At 49.6% G+C, this 20291-nt stretch overlaps 1 protein-coding gene across 1 annotated transcript in view; it reads left to right on the forward strand.

Moving 5' to 3' along the window:
- mast2 (microtubule associated serine/threonine kinase 2) overlaps positions 1-20291 on the forward strand; it is a 94497-nt gene that overhangs the window by 54118 nt on the left and 20088 nt on the right. Inside the window, 3 exon segments of the mRNA XM_048977594.1 lie at positions 660-691; positions 14832-14923; positions 19649-19724. Of these exon segments, the coding sequence (XP_048833551.1) occupies positions 660-691; positions 14832-14923; positions 19649-19724 (200 nt within the window).

Raw genomic sequence — 20291 nt, forward strand, 5'->3', positions numbered from 1 at the left:
GTCGTAATGGTTCAGGATCCAAAAACTGTAAGCACTATTTTCTTTGGTCAGTGTAAGAGGATGGCCTTTTCTTATTTTCAGTGGAACTCTCCTTCCCTCTAGTGGTTGCCTTTGGTATTTATCAGCTGATGGTTTCGGTTGTAAATGTGGTGTTTTGAAAATGACATTTCACTGCTGCCTTTGTTCAAAGTGATCTACACATGAGGCAGATAATTCATCACAAACCGTTTTCGTAGTTTTGAGCACTTGTCATATGAGTTTGCACATATTTCGTGACATTAAAATATCTGCTCTGTTGAACTGTAACATGAATTGTTTTTGGTTGGACTGACAGGTGCATTTTTCTCCAATTTTATTCTTTATTCTGCATCTTGGGTTTGACACACTTTTTCTGGCCTAATAATCTGTTCTGAGAGGAAACATTGCTGCCTGTGTTGTGGTCCCCTCTAGTGCTTTTTCTGTTTATTGCATAAATTTATTCCACCACTCTCACGCCATTTCAAACAAGCATCTATGCTAAAATTGCTCGTCTATTTGTTCTTTATAAAGGAGCCATTAATTATTTTTTAAATTCCATTTCTTTTGAGGCAACCTTCAAAACACACGTTTTCATTGTTTCAGTTCTGTACACTGATAGACTTTTTTTTTTTCTCTTTCAGAAGGAACTGAGCCTTCCAAGAAGAGGCAGCTTGTAAGTACATTTTTAATATAAATTTTGCACTTGCCAAACTCTTAATTGACTAATGGACTGGTTCTGTCATTGAATAAAACCCGACAGAGAACTCAGAATGGCAAAACTCCTTTTTTATCTATTGAAATATGAAGAATTAAAAACCGTGAGGGTGAAGAACGTGAAGAAATGCCAAGGATACGGTCTCCTTTCACGCCTGGTTTGCCACTCAGATCTGCTGAAACGTCCACCTATTATTAAGACTTGGAATCTAATTCCTAGTTTCAGATGCCTTTCCTACCCTGCTGTTGTCGAAGACCTTCATCTCTTCCTGTTGCGTAGTTTACCATCTCCAGGCGGACTGGGCATTGTAAACGTCTGCGGTTTTGCACCTCGAGGCCCGTTTTGACTCTTGGCAGCCCCCAGGTGGTGGTCCTGAGACCTTTGTCTGGAATGACAAACCACAGCTGAAAAATCTGGGCCGTTGCCCTGAGCGATTTGTAGGTTTTACCTTACAAACCGCAGATGTCTGAGCACTAAGTATCGCTGTCTGTGCTGTGTTACCTGAATCGTCAGCTGGGGTCTGACTGAGTGACATTAACTCTGAGTGCGGACATCAGAGAAACCCTCCATAGGCCTGACAGTGTGTGCCGCTGAGCTGTGCGGCTTGGGTCAAGAGGATTCCGCTCTTCCCTGAATTTAGCTTTACTCGGATGGGGGGTGTTTGGGGGGGGGGGTGAGCGGCAGAGTGGTGGTGGCTCCCACCACAACACCTGTCAGACTGTGAATAGGCCAGCAGGACATGGCTGCTCTGGGGACTGGTCTTGGTTCCTACTTTGTTCTCAGATAAGCTCTGTAAAGCCACCATTTGATATGCCGAGATGTGGGAGATCTGTGAACCTCCAGTGTCCCAGCACTACTGCAGATGAAGGAACTTCACAGAACCAAATAGTAATATGTCAATTACAGATTCACTATGTTCACTCTTCTCAGGGTAGGTTACATACGTTGTGTACTGCGACTGGGGTCAGACGTTATTGTGCAAAAACCCAAACCAGCCTTCTGCTCTCGTGTGTGTGTGTGTGTGTGTGTGTGTGTGTGTGTGTGTGTGTGTGTGTGTGTGTGTGTGTGTGTGTGTGTGTGTGTGTGTGTGTGTGTGTGTGTGTGTGTGTGTGTGTGTGCATGAGCACGCGGTGACTTCAGGACCTGGAAAAAGAGCCAAGCGTTTCAGCAAAATCCTCACTGTGGGTGTCCTAAATCTTCTGCTTGTAGCCATGCAATCTAAAATACAACTCATTTTGAACCCTTCAGAGTTGTCCAAGGCAGCCTGGATTTTTGAAAGCGTATTCCCATGCGTAACTCCAGCCGTCTGGCATATCAAGACGGGTCATGCGTGGATCGTCATGCTGCTCAGGTTTTGCTCCTGTAGGCGCTTTCCACGGTGTGGCCTCTAGAGGGCAAAGTGCTGATTATCATAACATCCGTCTCGTTTAGTGAATCGCGGATGTTTCTGGACGTGGCACAGAGCGTTTTCACGTGTGTTACGCAATCGCTGGCAATACCCTAATTGCGTTCTTGACCCTGTGGCTGTGCGTGTCAGTGCTGTAAGCACAGTGGATTAGCCTGGTGTTTATTATGGTCTGTGCCCCCATGCCTCGGCCTCTGCCAAGGTATTGTTTTTCCTTCCACTTGTGTGAACGTGGGGGGTGGGGGCTTCACTGTTCCCATGATTCTCAGAACGGTGCCTGAGTCATGGAGGGGGCTATAGTGAACCTGACGTGCTGGTAACAGCTGAACTGCTCTCTGGGGTCTTGTGACATCACAAGAATGCTCACCGGCCTCACGGCAGGTCTGGGGGTCTTGGCCGAGGTGAAAGTCTGTGCTATAGCTCTCCCCCCAGCTGCTGCTCCTCGTATCTCCATGCTGGATGCTGCTGTCGTTTCCTGCTTCAGTCGTCACTGATGCCCAGCCTAGGCCGGTTCATGCTGGTGTTGACGTAGGCGGGCCCCTTTTGCACTTCGTCCCTCTGGGATTGGCTCGCCTGGGCAGGAGGACAGCTCTGCAGTTCCACCTGACCTCAGACTGCACCCGTCCTTCCCCAGCTGTCCCAGTTCTGACAGAGGATCCGAGGAGTGAGGCCGTAACCACGCTTGTCCTCGTCAGCACCTTCCCGAGAGAGTCCGTTTAGCCTCTTTGCTGGTCGTAGCTCGTAGTCACTGGTCTCTGCGCAGGGTCGCAGGGTGCCACAGGAGAGCCCTGAAGAGCAGCCGTGATGCCGTCGCACCAGAAGGTCTGTTTCCCAGTGCCCTTCTGGCTTCCAGTGGTTGTTTTTGGCTTTGGGGCTCTAAGAACAGCATCAGCTAGCATTTTAAATTCGCATACATGGGGAATATTGTCAGATGAACAGGGAAGGTGTATGAAGTGTACGTTAAGGCAAGTTCCTAAACACACTGTAATGCGATGATCACTTTCGAACTCTGCTAAACGTGGCAGCATCCGTTATCCTGCAAACATGGGTCGCATTGCTTTGTCACGGTGGAATAAATGATGTTGGTTTTTTTCTGTCACTGGTGTTATGCCCATTTGGCTATGAGTCAGGTAGTTCGATTTTAATTTTTTTTTTTTTTTTTTTATTGCTGATATCGGTTGTTCCTTAAGTACCCTGTTAGCCTATTTTTGTGGTGATTTCTAGTTTTGCTGCCGATGGCTCAGTCATTGGAGCCTGTGAGTTTGGGGCTGGTCCTGGGGTGAAGATGAGCGAGCCTTTCATCCTCCTGCAGACATGAAGAAGAGGGAGAAACCTGGAGCGCCCCACCTGCGCATCCAGTAAGCCTGGAGCCCGTGGCGGAGCGCATGCGAGGACGCGCGTGACCTTATGCCAATCTGCGTGTGTATGCGTGAGAGAGGGTACACGGCGTCTGCAAGGGACTCTGGGGAAGTTATCTTCGTACTCACACAGCATGTAATTTCCAAGGTTCGTAGGCTTGACTGATGACACGGTGGGGCCTTCGCAGTGTGCCAGTGGGGGTCTGTTTTCAGTGAATGTCAGAGACAGCTGCAGGCTCAGCTTACATCTCCTCTAACCTGACCTGATGCTGTGGAAACAGTTCGCCCTCAGCCAAGGTCTCCCAGTTAGTTTGGGGGTGGGTGGGGAAACAGAGGGAAATCCTTTGTCAGCAAAACAGTGTGGCAAGACATGCCCCAAAGTGCCTCTTCCGCAGTGAGGTGGTGACGCAATACTGGGCCACCTTGGCTGGTCCTTGGTCTTCGCTTGGTGTCAGCAGTCTCCTCTGTCTTGCTGTCTTTGGTCTAGTTCTGTCCCCGTTTTGACTGGGCCGGCGGGTGGCCCGTCTGGCTGAATGTAGGCACAGCCCGTATGGCTCCCTCCCATATATGCGCACAGGTGCGGCTGGTTATCAGGGTCCCCGGGCCAGTCTGGCTGCAGGCGCCCACAGTCTGTGCATCAGCGTCGCTTCCTCATGTCTGATCGCCGTCGTCGTTTCCCAAGCCAGAGCTGGCATGCGACATCATTCCACGTCTTGACAGAATGAGAGCTTAGTTTTTTTGGGTGGGGGAGGGATCCCTGACAGAGCTGAGCATCCTCCCACGTCCCATCCATCCCAGCTCTGCCTGACAGGTTGTCTGCGTTCCTCTTCGAATCCATCAGGCCCATGACTGTCACTCCTTACAGTTACTGCTGGCTCTTATTATGCACGAAACTTCCAAAATAATTACCTTAAGGCACCTTGTATTTACAAGACGAAATGTGGCTGGCGGTTCAAGTGTGGCCAGACGGGTTGCTGTCATCGCACACTGGGGTACTTAAGCCAGACCGCTTCAGTAAAAGATCCAGCTGGGTGAACTGTTGGCGCTGAGTTGTGAGCATGAGCCAAGCAGCTAATAACAAGAATATACATTCATTTCTGGAAATGGGTTTGTAATGTGAATTTGGCCCAGTGCTCTTGCCACAGCTGTAGGGCCAGTGGTCTGGGCTTTTTCCGAGGAACCCATCTTAGATGGAGAAAGACAATCGGAGCTCATATAACCAAAGGCTCCACAGTCATGGTCCTATGTGAAGCTCTCAGTAAGTTCACTCTCATTCTCTCTGGCATTGACCAATTTGTTGCTCGTGGAATGCTTGGCATCTCAGAGCTAGAGGGAGTAGTAGGATACAGAGGCTGACATGCTCATACGTCATAAATATAGCTAGTTGACCGGTTTTGCTTTTTTGCTGCCGTTGACTGGGGGAGGCTCACAAACACTCTCAGCTCCACCCTTAGCGAGCATTGCTATGATACGGCGGAATTTCCTGAGGGGTGTCTCTTTACTCCATGCACTCGCGCACACACACGTCCCTGATCTCTGCACTGTCACTGGGAGACCCAGTTTAGGTGGGGCCTCCCTTGGCCCCCAAGCTCCAATACGACCCCCAAGGCAGACGGCCGCGGGCTGGCCCTGAGTGAGGGATATCGGTTGTGTTTGTGAATTTGATCCACTGCATTTCTGGCTATGACCGCTATGGTGTGATTGGGTGACCTACTATTTCCTTATACAGGCATTGCCTCCGGAGCACCCCTCTGATTGGCTCTGCTTGTATAGCTGTCTTAGGGATAAAATAAACAAGGCAGTCTGTAGGAGCTGGTAGCTGTTTTTAGGCACGTATACAAGTGCTGGTGCCGTGCCCTGACTGTCACCATGCCTCCATTTCCTCTCTTTCACCCTTCACCTCCCTCTGGTTCCCTACCTAGAATCTGGCCAGCCACGCAGCACCGCTGTCATGGCAACAGCCTCCTCCAGCAGCTGCTCTCTCCCACCTTCTTCCCCGGCTCTCTGCAATCTCATTATGCGGGGACCCTTGAGGGGCCCATGTCTGCCCCCATTCTAGGCCCCTGCAGCCCCCTGGCCAGTCCCTTCCACTGGAGGTAAGGCTGCTGTGTTTGGACCTGTGGCCTCCTCCATAACCCCATGTGATGATGCTTCTTGACCGAGCCACAGCACATTTTGTGATCCCCAGCACCATATCTAACCTCCATGACTGCATTTCAGCCTTGCTAACAGTGCTCAGTGTTGATTGGTTCTTCTAGACAAATTTGAGATGATTGCTTCAGTAAAGGACACGTATCTTAGAGTTGCCTGCTAATGCACATCATCTGGTTTAAAGTGGGTGACTTTCCGCCTGCCCAGCTAATAGTGGATGCCTGCTATACCCGAGACAAGCCCTAAAAACATTAACTGGCTGGCTTGTCTGGAACTATTCAAGAGGGGAAGAAGTCTTCAGCCACAAATACCTACCTGAGCACGGCTGCATGTGATGACTGCTGATTGGTTGACATGAGCGTATGAGCCTTTTACAATCCTGCAAAATGTCAATTCTCTGCTGTTATTGATCCAAGGAAATTAATGAGCATGGCTAGCTTCACTTGCTTCCTCTCTCTAACCTGTCATAGCCCAGCTGGTGATACGAGGGTTCCGTTCAACGGATGAGAACCAGCTGTGCGTTGTCAGCATGACTGGAAATGATCGTTCTGTTTTTGCGCAAGAATCGGTAGAAAACTGTCCCGTGTCTCCCACTGTCTGCGAATCAGCCCGTCACTGTTTATTAGCTGTTTATGCAGGACAGATAATGCACCATCTGGTGCCTCTTCAACTTGATGCTGGTTTTGTGCCTTGGTACTGGAGGGCATTGCCAAGAAGGGCAAGCACTGAGGTTTTTCGCTGATGTGCTGGATGAGCGGGAAGAAGGCGTTCCCTCTTTACTGTGTGAGGGGGGTCTTGTCTCAGGACTGTAATCTCCCCACAGCTGGCTGTGGTCCACTCACTGAGCCAAGATGTTTGATTTAATTCCTCCCTGCCTACAGGAATGTACTGATCACCACAGCCGGCTGTATTGCATACTTTGAATGCGATGCAATTGCTCATGGTTTCGACGTGCTTCTGTTCGCTCGCCTCCGCCTCTGATGCAAGCACCAGACCTCGCCTCTCCTGTGTTCCTCACATGACAGCCACTGGAGAGGGAGGGCACCCACACCCCCAGCAAGCCTCCCTCACTGCTTTTTGTGGAGTTAATCCGTCTGTGTTCTGCAAGGCAGATTGTCAGGTCACGCTGCCTGTAAACAATTATGCCATTTACCTGTCATCTAGATGTGTTTTCCAGTGCATTTCACCATTGAATGTTGTAAATGTCTGTTAAGGGACTGGGGTTGGAGGGGACCTGCTTGATAGCAATAAATAGCAATGGATGATCTGTGAGATTCCTGTGTGTGTCGTCTGACGAATTCTCAGGCTGGAGTGACAGAGCACTGATTTTACTAACAAGCTGGTGAGAAAGCGCATGAAGCTGGACGCAAGCTGTCCCTGCTGGAGTGTGCAGCTGTGAAACCGTGCCTCCTCCTCTCAGCATGGTAGCACGTTTCCTCTCGCTCTCACCCAGTCCGTGTGGCCGTGTGTCTGTTCTCCATGCAGTCAGGCTCAGTGCTAAAGATCCCACTGCCTGCTTGCCTCTGCTTCTGAAGCTCGGCACGATTCTCATGGATGCACTATCTGGCCCCAAGCTCCACTCACCCACAAACGCGTGTGATAATGTGTAGGTCTTGTTTCACTCACATGTGATCTTTGAAACATAATGAGCGAAATGGAAGTATGTGCACTATAGTGTAGATGTTTTGATGCTACAAAATAGCTTGAGCTCTGGACTTCCCTTTACACGCTCTTGCCCTGTTCCACAGCCCTGTAAAGGAGAACCCCTGCGGTAGCACAAACAGACCCTCAGTGACTTGCGTCTTGTGTAATGCAGGGATCACATCAGACTGTAATGTTCCTGCGAGGATAAGCTCGGTACCTTGTTGTTCAATCGGGGGGAAATAAATGGGTTGTTCCCTCATACTGTAAAAAAAACACGAAGAGTATGAAGTTATGGAGCTCCTAGCATGTGATTCATGACGACCTCTAACTTTAAGCCCTCTGGCTTGGCGCCGATCCACCTGCTTGGTTGTTGCTCCATGGAGAATCCTCTGATTGGACTTAATCCCCATAGACCTTCCCTGTACTATCAGCTCCTGTCTGAGGCCGCCTCCTGCTGTTATGATCAGCTGTTTGCGGCTGGCTGTTATGAAACATGCACCTTTTGAAATCAAACCGTAAAATAGAAACCTCTGGGTTTTCACACCCTAAATGAGAAGCTGTGAAGTACCGCCTACAGAAACTGGTTTCTGTGGCTTTCAGCAAATAGAAGCTGAAATGGCCTGCAGCTGGCCTTTTTCTTCAATGGAGGGTTTTTCTCTCTCTCTACCACTCGCTGAAATGCAGGCACGCTGCTCGATGCGAACCTGCGTGACCCAGCTGTGATTCCGAGCCGCCGCCCAGTGGCGTGTTGCGCTCTCACCCATCTGCTAGCTTCTTTCTGCTCTTTGTGTGTGTTTGTTTTCTTCTCAGCTGCTTCACTCCTGTGTGCTCCTCCTGCTTCAGCTTCGGGAAGCGCTCTTTGGTTTGCCCGTAGCCCCCAACGAAAGCGTCTGGAGTCCTTTTGATGTCCGTGACGGAGCTAGCCGCACGCCTGCCGGGCTTTTCATCTCGTGAGCAGCGTGCGATGGGAGATGTGCCCAGGCAGGAGGTGGAACGGTGCAGATCGATTTTGTGGTGGACTCTCATCCAGCTAGCGTTTATTTTCCTTGGGATTTCTTAAAGACCGGCTCTCCCCCCGTCGCCTATACCTCGCGCTGCCTCATAGAGTACATTGTTAGCAGAGAATTCTGGGTAATGGAAGGTGGTATTACCAGCAGGCACCCCGCAGGGGAGAACTTGGACGCAAAGCACTTGCACGTCATTCGCCAGTGAGACGTGACTGAGATATTATCGTCTGATGCGCTCGCGCGCCTGTGAGTGCTGTAGTCGCAGTGCCATGTCCGTCCCGCCCAGCCTGACCCAGATTGAATGAAAACGACAGCATTCTGCCGGCCGTCTTAAATCGTAAGCGAAACCAGTCACACGGGGCCTGACATCACTTCTGTATGGCTGTTGATCCACCTCTGGTGAGACTAACAGCTGGACACGAGGAGCTGAAATGTGCAGCTGGCTGGGTCCAGCTTCTGGAAGATCATTTGGTTACAGAACTGTGGTTTAAACCGTTTGCAATGCACTCCCTCAGCGTGTGAGTGGGGTCTGGGAAGGCGGGGTAGAGAAAGGGGGGGGTGAGAGAGAGAGAGAGAGAGAGGAAGCGTCCACACGGATGTTCATCGTTCGAACGGCAGGCTGGCAGCAGCGGTGCTGTGTCCCTTGCTCTCGCTCGCCTCGTCCCCCCGCTCGCCTCGTCCCCCCGTCTCCCGTGACAGCCATGCAGTTGGCTCCCCGGGACCATGTCTGACTCCTTCTGGACAGTACTCTCTAATTTCTCCCTGCCTGAGAGGAGCATGCTCCGCCGATCCAAGAGGTAAGGAGGGTTGTCTCCAGCTCGCGCCGCTCTGCCTGTCTGAGCTCGTTTGCTGTGGTATGTGTGTCTGGCTGTGTGGAAAATCGAAAGGCAGGCTTGGCACGTGCTAGTATTTGTGTCTCCGTCTGAGATGTCACGTAACAGCTTAGTGCTCTTAATTCTTTTCAGTGTTTCTGTAAAATCTAAGTAGCCTTCCCCCTAATATGCACGGTCAGAACAGAGATGCAATTGGTGTTGGCCAAGGTATTTTTACTGGAGGGCTGTTTCTCCATACTGGGATGCGTGGAGAAGCTGCCTGCCTACTGCAGCCTGAACTGGCTTTTCTCTTCTCTCGGATCGGTATCTGTCCTCTCCATGTCTCCCGTTTTTGATTCCATCTCGTTTTTGCTCCGTACGTGTGCTCCCCACTTATGAGCGGGGCTGTCTGAGGACCCGCAGCCATCCGGCGCATCTCGCATCGCTCCCTTGCTGTGCGCCTTTATTGCTTCGGTCCGTCGGCGGCATGGATGCGGCCAGCATAGCGCAATCTGTCACTGCCTGCTGCTGATTTCTCGCATGGCGTCGATCGGGCTGCCGGTGGAAAGTGCTCCGCCGTCGAAGGGGACTGGAAGGGCTGTCAGAATCGGTGTGTTTATGAATGACAGCGCCCCCCCCGTGGACCCTGAACACTGCCGTGAGCTACAGGGAGGGGTTTGAGGGGAAACCCAGCTGGCCTACAAGGCCCTACCCAGCATATAGTGCACATCATAGTGCCTGTTTTTGGTTTGGGCTTTTTATAAAAAAAAATTTTTAAGTTAAATATTTAGTTCAGCTGGCTCCTTTTTGTAACCATGACCACTAGATGTGTGGTGAACATGGCAGTGTGTGGGTGCTCATTTTTTCCCCCCCCGTTGACGTTTTAGCAGGTCGAGCCCATCTGTGTGAAGATTCTGTGCCAGTTCCTACCACCTTGGGCGGTTGAGCGCTGGGCTGCGGTATCCACCCGCCCCTCAGAGCGAGGCGGGCCCCCATGCTGCCCTGCCGGAGCTTGATCTGCCCCTGGTGTCGCTGCCAGCCCTACTCTGCTCCCTGGCTGGCTTTGAACCCCGAGGCCCACGAGGCATCTGTTGTCCCCGTGGTAGTTGCAGGCTCTCATGCCGTTTCGCTCCAGGCCTTCAGTTTCAGCTTCTGCAGTGTTGTGGGTCTGGTGCTTGGAGCCATGAGTGAATCAACGTGCAGAACTCACTGGGAATTTACACATTCAGGGCCTTTCAAAGGTAGCACACAAGCTTCCCCTCCGAGTGTGTATGGGAGTTGTTGATGGGGGAATACCCTGGGGCGTCACAAGCCCCAAATGTCACACTCTTTAGCAGTCGTCCTCATTTCCTTTGTTCTTTCAGTCCCGTGTATCATTTTGTGGCTGGGGTGGGGGGCACTGGGCCAGTGCTAAGGCTTTAAGACCCCCACCGTTGCTGCACCTGTTGACGTTACATGCTGAATGCCTCTCCGTTAGAGTGCTGTGATCTATATTTAAGTGGAAGCAAGCATCCCGGCAGTATGCACTGTTATGGATGGAGATTGTTAGTGTGACAGAACGGAAGGTTAAGCAGGTCTTAGTGGGTCTTTAACGCTAGAGCTTCCAGGGCGCTGTTTCCAGAAATCGTAGAGGTTGTATTTTGTTACCATGCATTCCTGCCCCAGGGCAGCCAGTGCCAATGTTGACGGGCGTTCACCCCCTCGAACGGTTATCTTTGGTGTCACATATGACCAAGATATCCTTTCAGCAGAATCTGCAGAAGCACCAGTAGCAAATAAGCTGACGAGTGGACACACTTTTTCCCCTCGTTACCAGAAGGAAAACTTGAGCTCTGCCGGTTCTCTGTGGTACCCAGTGTGTGAAGCGTACAGAGCCACAGTGGGCACTCTGTGTGCTTCAGAGGGACCTGTGTGCTCATCTCCATGCCTCAGAGTGCATTTGGAGTGCTTCTGGAATCCCTGTGGCCCTGCTTACTCCTTAAGTAGATGAGACTGGTTGAATTATTAATGGCCCTCAGCAAGACAAAGCACGCTGTCTTGTTGCGGCGAACACACATCAACATCTCGCTGATTTTTGACTAGGGAATATATGGCCATACTGTAGATGTCTCTAGCAGAAGCTTCATGAACACCCATGTGGGAAGTTCTACCAGCTGGAGGTAGAATCTGCTGTAAACTGGTGAGAACATGTATCTGCTAGTATTGGATAAGAATCATTTTGCTTTGGGGTCCAGTTGGTCACCTGGGTTTTCAGTCTATAGGACAAAGCCTGTATTGAGGCTGAGCTCTGAAATTTCGCTGGTTTTGTTGCATTCTGAAGACAATGTTGCAAGCTGTGTGTCTCTTACAGGCTTATCTCGGCCTCCTTCATTAACTGGGAGTATGTTTGGATGATGTCGCTCATCGTTGACCCACCTGCTGGTTCTGCTCCCCAGCCGACACACATAAAGGTCAAAGCGTGACAAACTAATTCTCAGCCTTCATTTAGTGCCTTTGCGGTATCGACGCTAGGCTGTCCTGCTGTCTGCTGCGCACATTGATGATGGAAAAAGGTCACCCGGTAAACAGCATTTGATAGATATGGATTTCATGTAATTTCCTTGGCTTTCAACTCGAAGTGCCAATGAGACGACATTAACCGATAAAGCTCCTGCCTGGGGATGAAGTCACCTTATCTGTCCCGTGTAGCTTGTAATATTTAATGGTACACTCGCACGGAGCCTCCTGTTCATCAGTCGGAGCGGAAATCAAGAAGTTCCTTCTGAATAGATCCTGGATTTCTTGTCCATCTTTTTGTTGATCTTTTATTTGTGGAGAATACAAGTGCTTTTGTTGGCAGCTGTAATTATAGAAGATACAGCATTCAGGTTACCTTTCCATGTGGTGTTTTTCCCAGGTGCTCTGGGTGGTGGAGGATGGTAGTCTGTGTCTCATCTTCTGCCTTAATATGTCGGCTGTAAATGGAGGTGGAGAGAGACTCAGTTTTTATAGTTCGGTTGGATTAGGAAATCGGTCTCAAGGAGTTTTCTAGGTTTATTTTTCCCTGTGGCTTTGTCAAGCAACTTCAGGAGACAAAGGATCCATTTTCTTTTTAGTGTTTCAAGAGAGACTGTGTCATTGCTCTAAATTCAACTTATTCTCTTCATTTTTACGCACGCACGCACACACACACACTCACACACACGAGAGAAAGAACCAAATAGAAAACAGTAACCCCCTCAAAGCCAAATCAGGGGAGTGAATCACCCCTGAGAAGTAAGGTGCTTTCCAAGGCAGTCAGTTGCATGGCTTGCTGGGCTGTCCATGGCTGCTGTGAGTTTACTTGCTGGAATCGTTCACCAGTAAGCTCTATGCCTCGATAGCCCATGAGCACTGGACCAAGACCACCTCTGTTAGTGTCGTGGTCGTTGACACTGGTGCAAGTCATCGTGGTTTTATTTAAGGCTTCAAGTGTTCATTGTACCTCAAAACGGGTCAACCTCTAAGCCGGTTGTAACATCTGCTGGTGGTTAATAGCCTGCTTACTATTTACCCGTACATCTTCCTTCCTGGATAAGGTCAGGTGGGGCTTGGAGCATGTCTCGGGGCCAAGAAGGCAGGGGCATAACCTGGACAGGACCAATCCATCACAGAGAACATACACAAATGCCATACCCTCAATTTAGAGATGCCAGTTGGGCAAACTGCGTGTCTTTGGACTGAAATAGCTGGGGGAAACTCACGTGACACATGGAGAACATGCACAGTCCACACAACCACAGTGGAGGATTCAAACCCTCAATATGCTGAACACGCCTCACTAAAAGTGATTATTATCCCGTCTTGACTGCTGTATGTTTTCCGGGAGACGTCACACACAGAAACATGGGCGTTAATGTCGTTAAGCCTGTTATTTGTGCAGATGAGCAGGGAGACAGTGAAGCAAACCCACAACTGTGGAGAGCAGCCGCTGCTGTGAGCTTAACATAGCAGCAGGGAGCCGAACCCAGGCTCATGCTGGCAGATGGAGGAGGAACGTCCTCCTGCCGTGTCCCAGACTCCTTTGCTTGTGGGTAGCTTGATGTTATGGCAGAAAGTGTCATTCCTCGCTCCTGGCTACTCCTGTGTGTTTTGGCGCATCTGTCTCTGCCCAGAGAAGCGGTGCCTCTGGGCTGCGTCGGAATCCAAACGAAGCCGATCCGTTGAGCTGTTGGAACCTCCCAGCTGCAGTGCCTGGGCCGATTACCGGAGCTGGGGGTGATCCTGAAATTCGGCTAAATGCGGAAACCAGAGCTAATTAGCATGCCACTCCTTGGCATCACATGCAGAGTGAGGAAAGCACAATTCTTCCCTCGATTACCGTAATTAAGGCATAACTTTCATTTCGCACAAGTGACTCCACACAGCTGCCCTTATCATTAATATGCAAATGAGCCTCCTCTGTGACAGTTGTTTCTTTGCTTGTGCTCACCTTGGCATGCTATTCTGATGCATTAACACCGCCGGCATCCACCCCCAGTCTTTGCAGAGTGGGGTCTTGCTGCCATTGTGAGTCTTGTCCAATTTCCTGTATCATGTCATTACTGCAACCTCTGACAAAATTGAAAATGGCCTCATTTTTTCATTTCAATCTCTGTGTCATAAACTGGAGAAAATAAAAGCTGATAGATTAAATTCCTTCTTTAGACCCATATCTCCTGGATGGTATTGACCAAATCTGCAGCCTGCAGTGGATTCAGCCTTTGGCACCCAGTGGGAGACCTGGCAGGTTTGGGGGAGCCGCTCCCACTCACCCAGGGCTGTACAGCATGGTCTCGGCACCTGACAGGACTGTCACCTCCTCCCCAGTGTCAGACCCCCCTCCAAAGCACACATCTGCGGCTGTAAACAAGTCCCCCACGGTCCCACTGCTGTTATAATACAAGCTGAATACTGATATTTGTGTAATGAACTGGAGAGGAGTGCTGAAGAAGCCACTTAGTGACCATCTGTGGTCGGTTGCGTCGGCTCGGCCCCGGTGCCCTCGTTGCAACTCCCAGCTCGTGCAGAGGGTCACAGAGCCACTGCACACCCAAACCCATGTGACCAGGCCATTTCCTGTACCTCTGTGTGTGAGAACAGTGCCTTGAGGTGGCGTCTGTAGTGCTGCCTTTCTTGCATCGGTCCTCCTGTCATTTTAGAGGAGCTTATGTGGTCGAGTGAGGTTGGCTTTGCGGCTTGTCTACCAGAGGATGAACTGAAGCATTAGATATAGCAGTGTTTTTCTGGGGGGTGGGGGTGGGACAGAGATGTGGGGGGGGTGGTGTAATGAAGGGTTTCTGAGGAACGTGGCATCTGCTGGAGAATTATTCTGTGACGTCGTGTCAATGGTAGAACTGGAACTCAATCGACCCCCGTTTCACACAGGTGGGTTTGTGTCTGCAAATTACCCTGCTTTGTTTATTTTGTTTTTAGCGACCGTGTGTCTGGCAGGATTGGATCCGTCTTAATGAGCTTCGCAGGTCATTAAGTCACAGTCGCAGCAGGATGTGCTTTGTTTCTGACATGGGGTTTTATCTTTTTGAATGAATGGCAAAATGGTCCGGGAAGGTCTGCAAAGAAGGTTAAATGCCCTGCTTTTGGGGCTGTTAATGTGGTTCTCTGTAGTGCTGCAGATGGTCTATACAGTGTTTTAGTGTTCTGTGAGTCTCCATGCCCATCCTAGTCCTTTACATCTGTCTAAAGCTGTTTCTCCACCCCCAGCTGCCGGACAAGCAACAGGAAGAGTCTCATAGTGACGTCAAGCACGTCCCCCACGCTGCCCAGGCCGCACTCCCCCCTTCATGGCCACACAGGTAAGCAGGATGTCGGCATCGAGCGGTGATGATGGACGTGGGCACTGAGATGTGGGTGATCGGGGAGCATCGAGAGCTGTGGATAGTAACTACCTTTTAAGGCTGTCTTAGAGGAGAGGCTGTGTGCTGCATTACAGATTAAATCGTATTCAAGGTTGGCATCAGTCCTTATTAAATGTTGAGACCCATACAGGAGATTGAGATGGTGCCAGAAAAGAGGGTTTTATGTCTGTGTGCTGCCCTGTATGGTGTATACTGCAAAAACACTATGTTTAACACACAAATCATGTCATATTCCCACTCGATGCCACTACTGCAACCACAGAAAGTGGGTGGAATACTGAAATAGTCCAGCATGTCATTAAAACTGAAATCACACCAAACTGCAAGTCTGTAGCATTTCCGGTCTCATCTGTTCAACAGTAATAAACTGTCTGATAAGTTTCTGTTCAGTATTAAAATATACCACTGCTTCCTAGCATTATTGGAACTCGGGTGATGATGTTTTATTACCTTTCCATAGCGCCAGTCATTTGAGGGAAGAACAGGAATTTTGGTGTTTTATTAGAAATAGGTCTTCTTGCAGTGTTGAATTATGTGCACTGATTCGTGAGAAACGTGTCAGTTTATGCAGTAGTACTGTTGCTTTTTGATCACTTTAGAATCATTAGTCTGTTGCAAATGCCTGAAACCTGTGGTATCAAATTTCCCATGCATGAATGCTTAGTATTATTGGAAAGGTGACATTTTTTTTTTTTTTGGTTAATTGCTAATCATTGCAGAAATGTTTCATATTTTTCCAGAAAGGCACGATCCTGCTCTTGAATGTTTTGGGGCTGGCAATGGGGTCTGGTTGAAGGACGTGCTGTTTACTGGGCCTGTTCTGGGCACTGTGCCTTTCTGGGGGGGGGGGGGGGGGCTGTTTATCTGGCTATGCTTCAGATGGTGTGAGGTGGGGACTGTTTTGTTCCCTTGCTTACTGAGGTGTTTTTTTTTTTTTGGGTGGGTGGTTGTGGTGGTAATGAAACCTTGCAGGCTTTCCAACACCTCTGTCAGCTGGTAGCACCTCACAGCCAATGCCCCCCCCGCCCGCGCCCCTCCATGCAGCCCTCCATTTGGTTCCTTTTTTTCTTCAGTGGTGACAGGATGGAGTAAAACTGAAGCTTGTTCTATCCAAAGCAGCAGAGCTTCATCCCTGTGTGTCTGCTGAGCAACCTACGTGTGTTTGGGTTTGGGGATGATGGGAGTTTACAGCTGTCTGGGCTCCGGGTGTCTAGGCCGGGACCGAGCTGTTCCTTTGCTTTTTGTTTTAAAAATGGTCAAACCATAGTAGCATGTTAATTCAGTGACAGTTATTTCACATTTGTGACTTTAAAGATGTCAGGGACGGGCGGTTTTATAAGTAGTCTCACTCCATAGAAAACATGCACTGAAATTTACCTACGACCACACGCTACACCAAAGTAATGTATTGTAATTCAAATAGATGTGTGTGAATGACACACCCGACCAATGTGTGTGTTATGCTCACTGTTTGTAGTGCAGTTGGTCAGTCATCATCTAGGCCAGATTAGCAAATTTTCCTGTTCTAAGGGCCTGTTTGCGATGTTTGGAAGTCAGTTCTTTTGTTTAATACCACTGGGTGATTATCCCTTCGTTAGCGAGCTTCTGCCCCATGCAGCACACGACCTGTCCCTGTGTTGGTGGGGCTCTCTGGCGGGGGATGGGAGTCGGTGGCAGAGGGGGGCAGTGGGAGGCGTCTGTGGTCATTGCACCGTGAAAACAGCCATGGCGTTCCAGTCTGAGCACTGGGATCCTATTGGATGCGTCCGCACCGAGTGTCACGGGGCCGCAAGGCCTGTGAGCCAGGGGCTCCACTGAGTGTGATGCGTATGTGGCCAACTGCATTAATGGAACCAGAGCCGCTGCTGATGCGGGGGACAGAATTCCCCCATCCTGCGCCTCGACGGCTCCGCCGTCACAGCTGACTGACTGACGCACCGTCCCAGCGGGGCAGGGTGACGGCTTATCCTAAGCCTGAAGGACGTGGCTGAGGTGAAAGACGGGGTGATTTGTGCCCATCTGGTGCCGCGTTCACTGCCCTTCCAAAGTCAGGGACACGTTTTCCCCCTCCAGTCAAGGAGAGAGCCGGGACTCGTTATTACAGCTGAGCTTTTAGAATGGGGATTTTGGCTCGGCCACCAAAGGCAGACCACTCACCCGCTGATGGCGAGAGGCAGCTTAGTGACCGCGAGGTCAGCCATTTTCCCGCGCCGACAGTTCATGGCCACTGCCGTTGTCCTGCCTGCAAACCAACCAGAGAAAAGCCTCAGTGAGATGATGACCCTCAAGTCACAGCTGGCTGGGTCTTCATCTCAGGCTGCAGTTTCCATCTCGCTGGGGGGTGAGTAAGCTGTATGTGATGGATCTGAGACGGCCTCGACCCCCTTCCAGCGTGCTCTCTCAAATGGTGAGAATCTCATTATGCTCCGTAAATGAGATCCCTTCTCCTAACGACCCCAGTAATGATATGGACTTTTCCCTCCATAATATCCTGCAAGAAATTAAGTTTAATTGTGGATGGAAGAAGCTGAATCTTTTTATTTAGATCTAGTTAGACATGAATCTGTCAGAGGCACCCTGAACTATCGCTCCCTCTGGTGGCTGCAGTTGCACGATGCCTATCTCTGCCCATTTCAGAATGGGGCACTGGGTCTGAGAGGTGTTGCTGGGCAGCAACCTTTCTCTTCATCATGACTGTGTTTGCACAGGGGTGCAGAAACGATGGAGTTGTGTGTGTCTGCTTCGCTCAAAGGTGTTGCGTAGCTGGAGAAATTCCCTAATCGACTTCCTCTCAGTGCTCCTCGCTGTAAGATTGGGAGGCCGCTTCCTGCCTGGTGGCCTGGCAGACCTCAGCTGCAGGCTACCTGAGTGCGTGCAGTGAATTCAGATGAGGGGCCCGGAATGTTCCAGATGTCTCCGTGAGCATCACCTTAATCCATGGTTCCTGTTCAACTCGAAATGATGGCTGACCATATTGTTGGTCATTATTATGAATTTATCAGTTTTTAATTTTTAATGATGAAATAGTCGAGTTTCACTTTTAATTAACGGGCATAATCTGAACTGCCACCATTACTGTGATACATTTCTCTGTCATGTAAGCTCTACATTCGCTCACACATACTTGGGTTAAACAGATTTCTTTCTATTAATAGGAATGTAATTTGCTCAAAACATGCAGGAATCTTTTTATCGACAGCCGGTTTTTGTGGCAGTTTTGCACTAGTTTTGTGGTACATCCAGTGCCTTTAACGCTTACTGGAGATAGATTTGACCAAATCTATCATTAGTTTTTAAAGAACTAATTTATGGATGTTATGCTTCTTCATTTTCATGTAATTATGCATGATGTGTGCGACACCTGATGGGAGGTTACAGCAGATGAAACTGATGAGCTGGCTGATTAAGGTTGCATGTCACTTTATTGGAGTGCTGCCCCCTCCTGTGCAGCAGGGGTTATGACATTTTAATGCATACTTGTCTGAGAAGCTGTAGACTTGTTTAAATTTTATTCATCTACAGCAGCCTCCTGGCAGCTTAATGTATTAATTTATTCCGCCGTTCCCAGTTCGTCTCACCTCCGTGGCTGGTTTGATTGATCTCCGGTTTGTATAATCTCTGCTTACTCAGTTAAGAGTTGCAGGGAGCCCTGGATGGCAGTTTGGCCCATAGCTCTGATGCGCGCGGTTGTCTTAATGGCCCTTCAGCGGCTTCGCTCTCATTTACGCGCCCGTCTCTGACAGCATTCGCCGCTTCCCGCGTCCCGGCCAAGCTGCGTGTAGCGATGCTGAGTGAGCCAGAGGCCGCGCCTTACTTTGTGACAGCCAATCAGAGGCTCATGAATATTCAGTCGGCTTGCTGCAGCCATCGGGAGAACGCGACATCAGCTTCGGCCTGTAGCCCCGCCTCCGTTTGCCGCACTAGTTTTTGCATGCCTCCGTACGGCTGGTGTTAATGCAGGGAGCTACAAGCCTAGAAGGCTAAAACAGACCTTCAGATCGATGCGTCTCACCTACGGCACCGTGATGCGTCCCGACATCGTCACATTAAAGGCGTGTTTATGTATGGCACAGAAGAATGGAGGGGATGGCGGTGTCTTGTTGGGGAATGATGTCAGAAGAGCAAACACAACAAGACGGGCATGTCCGCAGAGCGGTCAGAGGCTCCCCACGGCCCCCACTCAAGTCACAACCTACTCCTTGCCTGCTTACATTTTAACGTGTTTCACGAGTCAGAAATGCACCCTTTGCCAATGTGGGATGCCTGTTTCCCTGGCAACACTCTCCCTCTGTCCTAATGTGTTTTTCCAGTGGATTTTTCTGTAAGTCTCACAATAAGATTGACTTAGTCCAGGAACAGTATTTTTGTTTATATACACCAACTGATGACTTTGAAGGTGGTGTTACAGGCCACATATTTCTGAATCTCGGGTAATTTAGGGGAAATCAAAAGAAATTGTCCAAAAGCTCCTCTGGAATTCATAGTTACCTCAGATCCTGCAAACCCTGGTGGAAGCAAGAGGATTTTAACACCTAGGGTGGGTTTTTGGAAGTGCTCCTCTCAGTCTTTGTTAATGTGGAGGTTTATTTCTTTGATGCTAATGAGGGGGGGATTATTTTTGTAATCCTCTCCGCTTCTATGTCCTTTTTCTCCATCTTGCAGGGACCAGTCCCCTGGATAGTCCAAGAAACTTTTCCCCAAACACTGCAGCCCATTTCTCCTTTGTGCCGGCACGCAGGTGAGAGGAGTCAGCCAGTTCGGAGGCTTGTGGTCATGTGACACAGACCTGCCCAGAACAACTCGTGCACCCACATCTCACAAGCAGTAGAGGGCACCCTTCTGACTACAATCTGCTCTGATCCTTTTTACCTTCCCATGAAACATGTTGGGGCTGCAGTATTTGTTTGAAATGTAATTAACTATAATCCAAGTTAATGATCAGCAGAGGATTATAAGACACAATCCTTTTATCTTTCACTGGAGGTGCTTTGCCAACTAACTGCATTTGATGGAGGGTGAATTTGTAATTAAAAGGAAGAAAGATTAAAAGGATTTTCCGAATTTTATAAATTCACATGGATTAAAATGATTTCGGTGTTTCGTGCGTTTTTACAATGAGACGTCTTGTCCTGGCTTAGCTGAATAAAAGTAGCGACACGCAATGTGAGGTTTTGGCGCCATCTCATGGCCGTTGGTATATCTGCAGGTCGTTACTTTTATCAGCGCGTGGGTCTGATGTGTGGCTTGCCTGTCTGTGCGCCTCTCTGTGTTGCTGCTGGTCACTAAAGGTCTGCTATGCTGACAC

The sequence above is a fragment of the Brienomyrus brachyistius genome, chromosome 15, assembly GCF_023856365.1.
Source record: "Brienomyrus brachyistius isolate T26 chromosome 15, BBRACH_0.4, whole genome shotgun sequence".
NCBI classification, from domain to species: Eukaryota; Metazoa; Chordata; class Actinopteri; order Osteoglossiformes; family Mormyridae; genus Brienomyrus; species Brienomyrus brachyistius.